This window comes from Rhamphochromis sp. 'chilingali' (genome assembly GCF_963969265.1).
Source record: "Rhamphochromis sp. 'chilingali' genome assembly, chromosome: 15".
NCBI classification, from domain to species: domain Eukaryota; kingdom Metazoa; phylum Chordata; class Actinopteri; order Cichliformes; family Cichlidae; genus Rhamphochromis; species Rhamphochromis sp. 'chilingali'.
This window is the reverse complement of record NC_137942.1, coordinates 27,734,230-27,749,177: the sequence shown is the minus strand read 5'-3', so window position 1 is coordinate 27,749,177 and position 14,948 is coordinate 27,734,230. Positions and strand designations below refer to the sequence as shown.

General features: G+C 41.4%; 1 protein-coding gene across 3 annotated transcripts; it reads right to left on the bottom strand.

Annotated features, from left to right (window-relative positions):
- Nucleotides 1-942: 942 nt before the first annotated feature.
- On the bottom strand, nucleotides 943-14,859 carry LOC308411946 (interleukin enhancer-binding factor 3 homolog). Of its 3 annotated transcripts, XM_080906009.1 has the most exons (18): nucleotides 14,767-14,859; nucleotides 13,396-13,492; nucleotides 12,481-12,701; nucleotides 12,203-12,377; nucleotides 10,692-10,839; nucleotides 9,172-9,263; nucleotides 7,918-8,013; nucleotides 7,554-7,665; nucleotides 7,340-7,437; nucleotides 6,661-6,772; nucleotides 6,414-6,527; nucleotides 5,813-6,018; nucleotides 5,498-5,677; nucleotides 5,134-5,415; nucleotides 3,590-3,722; nucleotides 3,440-3,487; nucleotides 1,482-1,877; nucleotides 943-1,374 (listed from the first exon to the last, which is right to left on the bottom strand). In XM_080906009.1, the coding sequence occupies exons 2-18, from the start codon at nucleotides 13,396-13,398 to the stop codon at nucleotides 1,244-1,246; spliced, it is 2,547 nt and encodes an 848-aa protein (XP_080762135.1). In that variant the 5' UTR covers nucleotides 13,399-13,492; nucleotides 14,767-14,859; the 3' UTR covers nucleotides 943-1,243. The 3 variants fall into 3 exon arrangements, with proteins under 3 accessions (XP_080762135.1, XP_080762136.1, XP_080762137.1); XM_080906010.1 differs by lacking the exon at nucleotides 13,396-13,492 and having other exon boundaries at nucleotides 14,767-14,836; XM_080906011.1 differs by lacking the exons at nucleotides 943-1,374; nucleotides 1,482-1,877 and adding an exon at nucleotides 1,999-2,885.
- Nucleotides 14,860-14,948: the final 89 nt, after the last annotated feature.

The following is a 14,948-nucleotide window of genomic DNA, read 5'->3' as shown; positions in this document are numbered from 1 at the left end:
GTGGTCTAACATCCCTTTTTCTGCGAAAAACGCTTTGGCCTCAGCACATCCCTTTATATAACTATATAATTGTAAATAGCTACTGGTTTAATCATAGGCAGATGTTTATGCATATAAATATGTTTTAAAAGACTGACTCCCCACGTTTCTCAAAGTGGTTTGGTCCACTGCCGACCAAAGGATGAGTGAGAAAGCGTCATTTCTATAACATAGTTACAGTCGGACTATATTTTATTGGTTACTAACCTTTAACAAACTTTTCCGCTTCAGTGATGCCACTACATTACAGGACATTTATAACCCTAGGGGCATCTATGAACATTTAAAAAGAATAAAATAAAATCATAACTTATTTTACCCAGTTTCCAAATGCTTATAGCTGTAATTTTGGTAGCGTTTCCAGATTTCCTTTGAGCCTGCTTAATATTACCTGTGAAATACCCCACTTTATATGATTATAACTGTTAGCCGATAACTTTAGTCAAAACTGTAATGAAGGCTTTTATTCAAAATAAAAGTCTTTTATTGATACAAACATAGTTTGTTGTACATTAACTCAAACAAGTCCCACCCAATCCAAAAGCTACATTGAGCAGAAATGTGACTTTAAACACCAGAACGTAAAGTGTACTTTCCAGTAATCTCCAAAACCATTTATTAAAATAACTACATCACAGTAGGTAAATTACAAAATAAGCCAAAATTACAAGCACTGGAGAAAAGTTGTTCTTGGGTCCACTGAATTGTTACAAAAACAAAAGGAAAACAAAACACACAACCCTGTAGTTTAACACCACAAGATTGTACTAAATTTCATGTGGAAATAAATGCTGTTGACACATAACTGTTAAAGGAAACCAAGTCAGAACAAGCAAGTGAATTGTAGCATCGGCTTTCATATTTAGTGATGAGAATGGGGACTGGTAGTATCGATTTAAAAAAAAAAAAAAAAAAAAAAAAAAAAAAAATTATATATATATATAATTTTAAAAAAGACTAAGCACTGACCAGACCACTGAAACAGACCAGTAAATTCAGCCACAACTCTGCTTTGACACATCAAAGTCCAGATATCTCGTTTTGTGCCCACATGTGCTACATACAAACCAAAAGCACATACGAAGCAAACATAGAAAAGGCAGAGAGCACAGGCAAGCCGTCAATCACTTTCTTTGGAGAAGGCTTGAGACACTGATGCGGGGTGCTTGGTGCTGGAGATTCACAGATGGAGGGACGCAGTCGTCTATCTGTACTGGTAGTTCATGCTGCTGTCGCCTCTGCCGTAGCCCACCGAGTTGTGGTACTGAGAACCAAAGCCCTGGTTGCTACCTCCTCCACCTCCCTGTGAGTTGTAACCGGACTGGTTGTTGAAACCTGCACCAAAACGATGACAATTAGTGATGAAAATGTGTATAAATAAAATTTTTCTTAGAATCCTTAAAATCCCAACACTTTACCAGCGTAACTGTAATCTTGATTACCTCCAGCTCCTCCTGTCACTTGGCTCGGGTATGCAGTGCTGTACGAGTATCCACCTGCTCCCCCCTGGTTCTGGTTGAAACTCTTCTTTCCCTGCCCGTAGCCCTGGCCATACTGGTTATAGGAGCCCTGCCCTGAGCCGCTGCCAGACTGGTAGCCCCCTGCAGGCCCACTATTTGTCCCTGGGGGACCTGGAAAAGATGCTTTCCCTCCTTTGTGCATAGGAGGTTTCTTTTTGAGGGGCTTGCAGGCAGAAGCGGCAGTGTAGGCTCCATCGTTCTGGTAGTATGAACCATAGGATCCCTGTGCTGGGCCCAGTGCTGTGTTAGCTGGAGAGCCAACCGATGAGCTGCCTGATGCCCCAGGTCCTCCGTTTGTACCTCCGTTATTGTAGTAATCTGTGAAACAAGGGCATTGCATGGTCATAAAAACAAACATAGCATGGCAGCGGCTGCACCTACTACATGTTTCTTAATGGCAATACATTGTCACGCACAATCAAAACAAAGCCTGCAGTAGCACAGTGATGAATGAAGTCATTTATTTTAAAAAAAACAAAACAAAAAACCTAAAAAAAACAAAACATAAAAACAGCTAGAACAAGTCTTTTCACCAACACGCATCAGATCTTCCAATTCATCCACTGTCTTCCAACAGCTACAGTTCAGAACTTAATACAGATGGAAAACTGAAACCTGCAGACATCCCCAAAATAAGAACATCAGGCATTCAGTGCAGTAATGACTTAACAAGTGTTGCTGATGTGATACAGAAACAGCAGATTCTTTTGTTGTTTTCGAATAGACCACATGACCACTTTTTAAAAGCAAACTGGAAAAAACATGGGAGTGAGTAAAAAGCATTAAGAGTGAACTAAAAAGCAATCCACGTGGAAATGTTCTCAGCATTTGCATCCAAGAAAACGTTAAGATAAAGAGAGAGACCAGGCCATCCTTGTGGTCTTGACAACAATCCAAAAGACAGTCTAGTCCAGCTGCCAGCTAGTCACACTCCAGAAACAAGCCCCGTCCCCCAGTATGACGGGTGAAGATACTCTGCAACAAATCGGCCCTGCAGCTTGCAGAGATCCAGGAGTTTGGGTACATCCACGGCAACTTGAGAGAACACAAGGTGTAATGGCTACATGCATGCAAGTGGCACGTCATCTCCCCGAGGTGCCATGGTTACGACAAGAAGAACTGGCAAGACAGGGCAGAGGGTAGTTGTCACTTTGTTCCAAGGGTTGAGGACTTGGTGGTGAAGAGGAGTTCGTGATGCTTCGGGAAAACTACTGAGTATTTTGTCCGTTTTTATCCTCGCTACAGCACAGTTTTGGATTTTCTAAGACTGGGGGAACATCTATGTCGCAAACTCGTGGTAGCCATAGCAGTCTGAGACAAAGTCACCTAAAGAGTGAGACAGGGCAGAGAAGGGGAAAAAAAAATGATCAAAATTAGATTTAAATTTTAGTTTGAATTTTTTTCCCTGCCTTAAAATTGTGGCAGGTGAAATACTCATTGGTCGGATTTTGTTCAAACTGAATTTGATTTGTTTTGGTCTTTTTTCTTTTTTAGATTTCTCTGCTCCTGTCACGCTCTTGTAGGTCAGTCCTCAGAACAGGCTGCCAGAACGAAGAAAGGGGTACTCATAAGAGGCGACTTGTCAAAACCAGATTCAATCCTGTGGCTTAAAGCAGAGAAATGTAAAATCACTGAACTGGGAACAACCCAGCATATGGTCTTGCTGGCTGGGGGGAAAAAAAAAAAAAAACCATTTTTTTTTTTTTTTTTTTTACATAATAGACTACATTTCCCAGAGTTCTAGCCAGATGCAGGAGGACAACATCAATGCTAACAAACTGGCAAAAATATATAATTCTGAAGCTCACGGGGTAAATCAGATTCTCAAAGATTACATTCTTACCCACAACAAGATTAGAAAGGAAGAAATGGACACTCACTGTATCCGGAGTTGGCGTTGTTCCCATAACCATATGTTCCAAAGCCACCTAGGAGGAGCACATAAGTTTTATTTTCAAGAGATTTAACACTGTGTCAAGCACACTGACCAAGTCTACCAGCAGTACCAGTATACCAGGATCTGTTTTTACCTCCTTGGCCATAGCCGCCTCCATTATTGAAACCTCTGCCTCTTCCACGACCTCGCCCTCCTCTCCCTCTGCCCCTGGGGGCGCCGACATCTCCAGGTCCAGGGGCTCCCATCATGCCAAACCCTGGCGTGTGCTAAAGAGAAAATGAACATCACTTAAAAGGAGTTCAGCATAACTTTCTGCATACCTGTGTTTCAGTAACAATGACAAAAGTACATGTTACATAACTATATTTTACAGCTAGTCTACTTCCCCCATATGAGTAAGAACACTAGCAAATTTTAGTTATTCATCTTAGTGTTGTTTCCGTACCTTATTTGCTGATATCTTAACTCTTTACGTCATAAAGGCAACATTTGATGACCTCCCCTGTACCTTTAATGGTGAGTTTCAACACCTCAGTTAATACCAATAAAGACATTGAAAACAAACTACTGTAATAGTCATCAAACAAAGGGTAGCTGCACAGGCAGAGACCACCTTCGCTAACTTCTGTTGCAAACCCAGTCATTTTGTTCTATAAGCAGGCCTAAAATATGACAGGAAGCACTCCGCGCAGAAAAGAGCTTCAATGGTTACTCATGGTAGCCTTTCAAGGGTAAAGAGTTCAAATCAATACCATTATACTTTTGTATTAATAGCGTTAGCAAACAAAACAGTTAACCAGTTAGCTGTAACCTAGCCATAGTTAATGCCATTAGCAGATTAAGTAGTTACTTACCAGATCAGCTCAACAGTCTGGGTAAAGTGGCTAACAGCATCCACTCAAGATAGTATTTTGCTACATAACATGGATGAACTGCAGATTATCTTATCAGGAGAGCCAGCGTTTGCCACCATTAAACAGAAGATTTCCATTTATTGCAAGCCCTACAATGGACTATAATTTTCTCTTGACAACCAAATCCAAGATAGCAGTGGGAGTGGAAGAGAGCATTGAAGAAAGATGCTCATTAAAGTTTTTCCCCCTTTGGTTTTTTGGCAGATACTTCTGTTGTGCATCCTTCAGATAGAATTCACTTGTCAGCCTGTTAAGAGGCAACTGTCTCATGTTTTTAAGATGTGACACAATCCTTTCTAACATCAGTAATTAACTCAAATAGATGAACAGAGCACGTTTAATTTTAACTTTTTTTTTTTTTATTTGAGCAGTAATGTGGCCATTATACTTGCTGCATTGCCTGTGTCATGAGCTTATTTTGACGTCATATGACGTCTTCTTTTGGCACTTCGGCTGGTCATGCAGCTCTTAAGTTGGCGTGTTGTGTGTCCAATCGTTACGGCTTTTACTGCCATTTTAATATGATGTTCCAATACAGAACGCCCCCCCCCCCCCAAACACAAGACCCTACAACTTTACTTCACTGCAAAACACAAGATGTAAACTTGTTGGATGTTACTCTTTCATCACTGTCATGGTACATTACCACTGAGCTGTACAGGAACTGATGTACACAAAATACAACATGAACCACAGTTACTTTAACTACAAACATGCTTTAAGCAAAAATCTTGGGCCTGGACTTTTGAAATGGGATGCTTACCATGGGTGGTCCCTTTTTCTTTTTAGCAGCTTCGGGTGCTGAGCCTTCAGGGAAGAGCCGTTCCAGTGCAGCCAGAGCTGCATAAGCCTTAGCCACCTTTTTATTGGATCCTGTGCCCTGGAACTTCTGCCCATCGATCTCCACCTCCATGACAAAACGTTTGTCGTGGCTGCCGCCGGTCTCTGATATGAGCTCATACTTGAGGCCTCGACGCTTCTCATTCAGCTCCATCACTGGGTTCTTGCCGTGTTTAGTGAGGATTGGTCCCTGCTGGCGAGCAGTCTGATAAGAAAGAGTTGGTGGGTAAAATGACACATTGAGCAGTACAGGAAACAACCCAAAAGCTGGTTGCTGACACACATACCTCTGCAGCTTCAGTGCTTTCTGCATTAGCTGCTCCTGCGGCAGCAGTGATAGTTTCGACAGGTGGCACTACTGGCTTCTGTTGTTCCACAGTGTTTGCTACTACTGCCTCGTCTGCTTTTACTGCCGGCTCAGGAGACTTTAGTTCTACTCCAGTGGGCAGGCCCATGTCCTGTAAAACCTAAAAGGTGCCCACAGAAGATTCATTGTAGGTTAAAAAGACAAGAATAAAGTCTAACTATAACTACAAAAAGACACTGAGGCAACAATGAAATCTAATATGCATTTCAGACAGTCTTGCAAATGTTTTGCCTACCTTTACAGCTACGTGCAGCTTGGCAGTGCGTTTTGATGGGCCTGAAGCCTCAAATGTCTTGCCATCTACCTCTACAGCCATTGTAAAGACAGGAACATGAACTGGGCCAGTCTGGGAGATCAGCTTATACTGTAGTCCTGGCTTTAACTGATTGAGCCTCATTAGGGCATTCATGGCTTGGGGAGGCTCAGCCTTCTCCTCTGCAGCTGGTGATAAAGTCAGAAAAACAGCATTATGATAACAATAATAACATACAGTAAAATCCAAATGTTTTACTTTAATCATCAGACTAGTGAAATTTCTTTGACCAGAAAGTAGTAATGTAGTTATAATTTTTTAAACCAAACATCTTTAACCTATTGAAAGTGAACAAACATCAAAATTGTTAATTCAATTCAAAAAGAAAGGAACATATTTGAGTAACATTATCAATGGCAGCACACTTCATGATTTCTGATACAGCTGAACTTCACATCTGATCACCCAAGTGTGTCTCTTCCGCACCTACCTGGGCACAGATTGTTCTGCCATGCCCAGATAAGCGCACGCACACACGCACGCACGCACGCACGCACGCACCTTGAGCTAAAAGAGCACTTACATTTCTTCTGCAGCTTTTTCTTCTTTTTATTGGGACTCTTGTCATCAGTACCCTCTTCTTCCTCGATAGGCCTCTTCATTGGTGGTGCATATGCTGTACTGGGTGGGATTTGCACTGAAACACAACAACCGAAGTTGTGCAATGAGATCATTCAAATTATACTAAATACATATTAAATATACACCATGCACAGACAAAACTTCCATGTCTAATGTGCTTTTGTAGACGACTTAAATCTCAGGTTTACCTGTGTAATCGATAGGAGTCTCAGGTCGAGGTTTCTTGGGCATCTTAGAAGGAAGTGGATCCATTCCAAGCACTTTGTGAAGCTGTCCAAAAGCTGACAGTCTTAAGGCATGCTGAGGACAACAAACACATGATGTTAACTATATACCCATTTATGAATATGCAGAACACAGACTGTATATGAAAGAAGGACACAGACACTGTGACATCACTCACTGGTTTATGAAGCCCTGTTGTTAGTGTCTGAGCCATTTCTTTTGTTTATTCGTTTATTTTAAGTCAGAAGTGACTCTATTTGGACAACAGGGTAAAGTGCTAAGTCACCAGCTATGGCTAGCAAAACTCATCAGCATGCTGCAACCATAAACTGCTTGACTGCATCATAGAAACCAGCTAATTCAAGTTAAGCAATAGAGTTTGAAAGTACTGGAGTTTTTTTCCCCAATGACCCCAATTTTAAACCTAAATTTGAAATCAGTTAAAAATATAAAATAAACAAATCTCTCTCCATGCAGATCATGTTGGGCTGTTTTTTTGTACCAGGCTGTAAACATGATTTTTCTTCTTTTGCTGCATATTTGGGAATTTGAACACTGATGTTGATGGACATGAGCTTGCTTTTGTAGCCAGCCTCTTGGGGACTTTTTGAGGCACTGCTGCTGCCACACCCACACACTTACTTGTGCACTTGCTGTGATGTCTTCTCTTTGCTGCTGGTCCAAATGACCAATTGCATCTGTTGGCTCCTTCTCACATGGATCGGAAATTCCAGGCCCATCTTACAACATAAACAAACGACAGCATTGGCGTGTGCTTAGAAATAAGCGCACAAACTAAACAAGTACAATTACACTTGCACAATTAAAGTTTTGAGAAGAGATCTCAGGTGTATACCTGCCATGAGGATTCCTGAAGCCAGACATTCTAAAACCCTCCGCAGAGCCTCTCCTGCACCCATGGGCCGGTTCCCTGTGCCAATGGCTTTCTCACAGATCAGCTCCAATGGCTGCAAAGCATGAGAGATAGGATGCTATTTTTAAGCCCTTACACAAAGAGATTTCAGGTCACAGTATTAGAACGTGAGATAGTGGTGTCTTGAAAGCAATAACAAAGGAATTTTAAAGTTTCTTTTTTGACATTTTCATCAGCCTTAGGCAATATTTATTCAACATATCTGATAGTCTTAAAAAGGCACAATCAGCGCATATCTGTCCATCTAAAATTTATTTTTTTTGTTATAAGGTTTTCTTTTACTCACCCAGCCCCGAAGGGGGGCCCATGTTGGGACGCGGGCGCATAAGTCCCTTAGGATCCGGATGACAATGACACAGGAGCGAAGCCCATTGGCTCTAGCCTGAGGAAACAAGAAGGGGTGGGGGGAGGGGCACAAACAGCCTTAGTTAAACAAAAAACAAAACAACAACAAAAAACAACAACAACAAAAACAACAACACAACAGAAAAGCAGACTGTACGCAACAAAAAGATAAATATTCAAATATGTGGAAAGATAAAAATGAAGCCACACAGACTACAGCATTTTAGCTTTGTCATTATGGTAAATGTCCAGAGAGATTAGGTGACAGAATGATGTTTGATCACTTTGGTGGAAAAGCCTATTATGTCTGCAAATCAATAGCCAGCATGATCGATGGTGTAGTTACTGCTTGTAGGAAAAAAAGCATGCATATGAATGCGCGACTAAAGCCACCTCAAACTTTATGTCAACTTTAAAATGATTAACAAGTGTGTTATTTCAGAGGATATGCATACATGTGCTGTCATTAAAAGAGGCCATGACTAAGTTAGTGGCAAAGGAAGTTTAAAATATGACTCGAGGTGCAATATTTCTGCTGCTTTTGTGGCACACAGAGTAACAGAAACAGCCAGAGAGCAGAAACAGCTGAGGCCACATACTCTACAATAACAAGCTGCAGAGATGGAGCACTGATCGTTATAGTGTCAAAGCCAGAAATGAAACAGGCGAAAATACTACAATGAGATATAATCAAACACAATTAACTACAAGGAACCCTTTCTCTACCAAAAGTGGAGCTTGCGACTTGCAGAAGTGTGAAAATAATGACAAAGCACTCACAGCAACACTGACATTGGAGAAATATTGCACCTGGACAAACCATGGATTAGTTCTCCCCCCCCCCCTTTTTTTTTTTTTTTTTACTGATTTGAGTTAGAAGCTGTTAAGCTAAATGTGAAAACAAAGAAAATCAGGGACCGAAAAGCAACAATTTCTCCGTTTATGAAATGATAAAGCAATAAAAATCTGTTATGTGAGTAAAACAACTCTACAACAGTGCAATGACAAAGGTTTCCTAAGAAACAAACATCCAGGTCATCAAGAATTACTACAGGAAGTACACTTCAAAAGAGTAAATTTAAAAAAAAGAAAGAAAAACAAAAAACACATGGAACGCCCAAATAAAAGACAAACAGCATAAAACCAAACTCAAAACTACTTCTGTTTTAGAGACAAATAAAGACAAGATCCAAACCTGGAACCACTTAGCGTGGCGGAGAGACGCCAAGGCAGTTAGGCATTTCTGCCTGTCCAGAACATCCGGGGGATCGTTGACTGAAAGCGTTTCTATTGGCAGGTGGAATAAGAAGACAAGGTACAGTTTGACCAAGGGGAGTTCTGTCAGCCGGCCAGGGGGAACACAGGCAGCCTTCCCAAACCACAGCCAGGAGGGGAAAGGGGAGGGGGACCCCTCCACTGGAGAACCACCAAACGCTCCCAACCTCCCAGTTAATATGGTTTGACATGACCCGGCACGTAACAATTACACTTAAATTCCACCGGAGTGACTGTAATGCAGAGTGCGTTGTAACTGGAATATGTAAAAAAATAAGATTACAAGAAATAAAAATAAATCCCTGACGTAGAAAGGCAACTTTATAAAGGGATTTATAGGTTGCATCAAATGGGAGGTTGTCTCTCCATAGCCGCTTCAACTCAAATGATGCTTTAGTTTCATTGCCTAAAACAGTCTAGTTTTCTTTTTCTGGCGCTAACAGGAGGTAGAGCCCCTCCCCTTCACCCCTAGATTGGGTACACTGCGCTTTGCCCCTTCCGAGACAGAGAGCGGCCAGTTGGTCAAAGGTCCAGCGTCCCTAAAAATTGACAAACTAGAAGGCTTGACAGAGAGAATCAGAATTGAAACCACAGGCAAAAATGATCAGATACACAAAAGGTGGGTATAAAAAAAAGTCCACACTGCAGCAAAACTGATGGCTTAAAAAGAAAAAAATTAAACAAAGTCCCAAACTGGGCCTCACTGTGAGCACGAAGCTACAGATAAAGTCAAGGTAGAGGTCTATTGTTGAAAACTCAAAAAACGCAAAATACAAATGTTTTGTTGTATAGTTACCAATAATCCAAATAACTACATGTTTCACATTGCCATTAATTATTACTAGCTGACATGTGGGACCAACCCCTGGATTTTTGGGTGTGGTTGGACAGGCAATTTCAAGTGTCCCTTGTCATTATCTGCAACCCCGAGCCTTCCCTGCTCAACAACATCAGAGACTGTCAATAGCCCACTGCTGGGTGTCACTGCACGTTTTGCTACTCATTTTTGCTGCAATGCAAACTGTTCATCATCAATGATAAAACACATGCAAACAAAGTGGTCTCTCTTTTTGTATTTGGTTAAATTCTCAGTAAGCCTTCATTTCTTTGGTGACCTTGATCATTAAGGGGGAAGAGAAAGCCACGTCTTCAGAAGTCAGTAAACTACCTGCCCTATACTGTATATTGGGCCATCAAAAATGTCCAATTACATTACATGGAACTACAAGAGTGTCTAGAGAGCTATAAGCATAGCACACTTTCATTATGTGACTGCATTTCTTGTCCTCTAGCTCCATTGAAGGCCCAATAAACAATATCTGTCTAGGCTGGTTACCTGCCTGGCCTCCCTGCTGGAAACAGGGTGCCACTAAAAAGAGGGGAAAAAGAAGAAAAGAAAAAAAGAAAGAAAAACACTGAGGCTTTCAATCAGGAGCTTACCTCCAGCTGCAGCCCTCTCAATCTCTTCACGGACCAAAGGGGACGTCAGGTGAATTGTGAGGGTGAGAGGGGGCTCCTTGGTGTTCTTTATGACGATGCTAGCTTCACGGATCTGTTGGGTCACCACATACTTGTCTTCTGTGATCAACTGAAAGAAAGCGAACAAGACAATCAGTACAGTTTAAAAAAAAAAAAAAAAGAAAAAAAAAGAAAAAGAAAAAAAGACTTGACACTGGTTTCTTTAACTTATCCAGTCATGAAGGAGGACACGTGTAGGGATACCAAAGACTATACAACTGTAGGATTTCCTTAACAACATAACACTACTCAGGGATCCAGAATGAAAACTTTGAAATCGCTTTTTCCTCTAAATTTGGGTTTATAAAAAGCCCTAATGTCTTGTTTCATTTTAAAGATATTGAGTTATTATAGAAATCTATGAAGCTAGCAAATATAGATTCTTGGTCCTAGATCATTTTGTTTTATTAAAACTGCTACCAGTAACTTTCCCCAACAGTTTACATACCAGTACAGATGTAATCTCAAGGCTTATATCAATGGATATGTTCTCATCCAACCAAATTCTCACTGGTGAGGCAATCGCAGATTTCACTTTCATAAGAACAAAGGCAACGACTAGCTTTTCCATAATACCCATTACTATCATTGTTCCCACAAATGTGTCCGTCTGCAGACACTTTTGGGTCAGAGGAGTTTTCACCCAAGCGAGACGCTTCTGATTAGCTTATTTAATGCTTACATTTACCGAAATTTTAATTAAAGAGTACCCCCAAGTGTGAAGGGCTAACCCGAAAATACAAGCTTTCCGGGCCTAACACAATGTTAATCAATACGTTTAAAATACGAATACTGGCAGGCGGACAATTTCAGCCAAATAACATTTTCATTGGTTTACTGCAGCCTTGAATTCATTTTAGCTTTACATTTCCTCTTCCCAGCTCACAGAAACAGGAGCTGCTTTTTGGGTCGGAGTCACTGCTTGTGTGCATGCTGCCAGTGGGAAGTTTTGTTTGTCCTTACTGCACAGGATGACACGGACACCCAGAACATCAGTCATGTCAAAATTGAAAATAATTTTCCCAACTCAGTTTAATTTCAGTTAGCTTTCAGCTTCTGCTTGTTTCAGTTTAGTTTTTATTGTTCTAAAATGGGCCGTTTTAGTTTTTCCAATTACTATAATGACAAATATGTTTGATAAGGCTAAGACTTTACAGGCATTACAATACAAGTAGCATCACAGCCACGTAGGTACCCCAAATCTCTATCAAGACATGACCCAAAGCTTCAGATTGATAATGCACCACAAAGACTAAAACTAATATAGTTTATAAACGTTTGCGCACTTAATTTGCCTTTTTCTAAATCTACTTTTTATTTTTATTTGTGTTAAATCGCATCTAGTTTTAGTTTAGTTTCAAGTTATCTGAAATAGCAATGTTATAGTTAAATAAAACTTTTCCAAATATAGAGTGAATCATCACACTTCTCACCTTGAGCTGTGTAACAAGGTTCTCAGACACCTTCTTCAGCAGACTGATGGTAGGCTTGTCCTTACAAAGGAGCACCAGCTCTAGGTCCAGGTCCCCCTTCAGTAACAGGCCTTTAGCAACCAGTCCCACCCTCATGACGCCACGCAGAGAGCGGGTGGCCTGATCCTTATACTCACTTTGAAAAGACACCGGATGCACAGTGGAGAAGAATAAAATGAAACAAAGTCAGCTTTGGTTTTAAAAAGGTACTTGTTTACTCAAAGTCTCCAACATCTCACCTTTCTTTATCAGTCTCTGTGCCTGAGTCAGACTTTGTCGTCCCCTTTTCCTGTTTATCCAGCCAGTCAGAGACGGCCTTGAGTGCTCTCTCTGTGTGAGACACCATGTTTTGTACACTTTCCAGCTCTTCCTGTGTCGGGTAGATGGCAGAGTGTTTTGCCATAACATGGCGGTCGTCATTCATGAAGACACGCATGGCGCGGTGGCGCATTGGTGGTGGCTAGTGGTGAAAAGAAACAACAGCGTGAATTTAAGGGAACATATCTGTCACATGGCTAGACGAGATTAGTTTCAATCAAAGCATTCCCATCGTAACACTACCCAGACTTCAATGCATGACAAGAATGTGCATGAGATTTATTACCTTGCATTCCACAAATAAAAGTCTAACTTTTACTCTTGAAAATACATCAATACCTCATCTTGAATTACCCTGGGACAATTAACCAGATTAACACATTTATGCAGCAGCTCCTCAAACTTCAGTCGAGGTTCTAATCAGACCAGTTATTCAACTAACTTTACTAATCCAGTTTTATGAAATAGCTCCTGCTCAACCTGGAAAAACCATTTATCAAGATTAAACGGGCCACCAAACTAAGACCGCCTTCCTCTGACCTTGTTTGATGAATTGAAATACTGAACACAGAGGTCAAGCTTCTAAAACTAATCATTACACAAGTAGAGGGTATGCACAGGCAACCAAAGCCAAATTATGGGAGAGTGATGGCAGTGATGTGAAAGCAGCCAGCATGTGTTCCCAAAGCCCCGGGCATCATGGAACAGCAACATGCTGGCTGCATCAGATGGGTCACAATCATTTGTCCTGTTAACACTGGTATTTAATATAAATGCCTGGATATCCTCTGCCCTATAAACAACGCGCAGTAAGACTTGAATAATGAAAATTTTACCATTGCTGTTGTGGAGACCGTGACGGCTGCTTTATCCAGTGACCCACAGTATTAAAATGGCTGTCTTGGCAGCAGATGACTTTGCTGCTGTCTGAGTCTGCAGGACGGAAATAAAAAAAAAAATCAAAAATCAGGGCAAAATTAAAACCCAACATTTTTTTATATTTCAAGTTTGTCGCTGTTCGACACTCAGTGGCTCAGAGGTGAAAATGTTTTTACACTTCACTGGCATCTCTGGCCCCCAGCTGCAGCAACATAGTTGGTACACATTTACAAGCCTCAGGCACTAAACAGGCCCAGCCTCTCCTGCTCCACAGTAATAAATAAACTCGTGTCTACAAACCACAATATTTCAGAATAAAGGGCAATCATGTATGTGTGTGTGTGTGTGTGTGTGTGTGTATATATATATATTATCCAAAATAAAAATAAAAACCAGGCTGGTGTAAACAGATTAATGTGAGTGGAGGGTAACAGCAGAACCTTCATGGATGACTGAGTGTTCATCAGTGTTGTCTGACGTGATGAGTGTAGCTGCTACTGTGTTACTACAGCAAAACGCTAAGATCTGGATCAAATAGTGGCGTGAAGTGGGCGGGCAGGACTTCTCATTCAATAATAGCGACACACCCACAGGTCTCACATACTGTAGCATTCCCATCGTGGGTCTACCTTTCTGTACCTGGATACAAAGCTGACATAACGTAAAAGAGCAGAAATCTTAAACACGGCTCGTACTGCCCCGTTTTCTACGCTCCAACCTGTCAACGACTTACCGAAACATGGCACAAAGCCAAAATGAGCTCATGTCGCACTCCCCACGAGCCACTAAAGCTTCACACTGAAACGTAACCTTTACGTCAAGAAACAACCAGTCCCCGAACCCTCGCAGCTCCAACTCGTGGATTTAAAAACAGACGCCATTTTAATTCGGCGCAGAGTCTGGCTGTTGACGGCAGCTAGCTCGCATCCCCGACAAAAACCGACCGACTGCGGTTTAAAGCTGCGCAGACATGCTCCACAAATCGGGAAACACAGCCATGTGTGTTACCATTATTCCTGCCAATTGCAAAACTCGATAATATGATGCACATTAACTGAGAATTTTGAATTTAAGTTCTTGTCTGCTGCTTATCAGACACCAAAATGGTAGAGGAGACAAAACGAGACCCCATTGAAACCTCAGCTACAGTTAGCACTAGCATGCTAGCTTTGCCGAACAATGGCAAAAAAAGCTCAACGTCTGAAGTCTACGAGCCCAAGACAGAATATACAGTCGAGCATCTGAACTACTCTTGGTATGCAGCTTCCTTAGTATGTTCATTCCTAAACACTTAAAGTTATTATTTCGGATCTTTTCTTGTTACTTACCGTTGTGTCGTTAACACAGCGCTTCACGCTAGCTCCCGGTCTCGGCAGCAGGAGCACAAATGGAAACGCCCACGATCTGGGAAGAGAATGGTGCTTATTGGACTAAATTTCCACGTGACTTGAATATTTACAAATAGAAAAGCGGAACACCGTCTTTGGGGCGTGGCTAATAATCAAGGCAT

What these genes read in the sequence shown, in the direction of transcription:
- LOC308411946 (XM_080906009.1), bottom strand. An exon ending in ACATCACAGCAAGTGCACAA is followed by an intron (nt 6,773 to 7,339) that starts GTAAGTGTGTGG and finishes TGTTGTCCTCAG; the next exon opens with CATGCCTTAAGACTGTCAGC. An exon ending in GACTCCTATCGATTACACAG is followed by an intron (nt 6,528 to 6,660) that starts GTAAACCTGAGA and finishes GTTGTGTTTCAG; the next exon opens with TGCAAATCCCACCCAGTACA.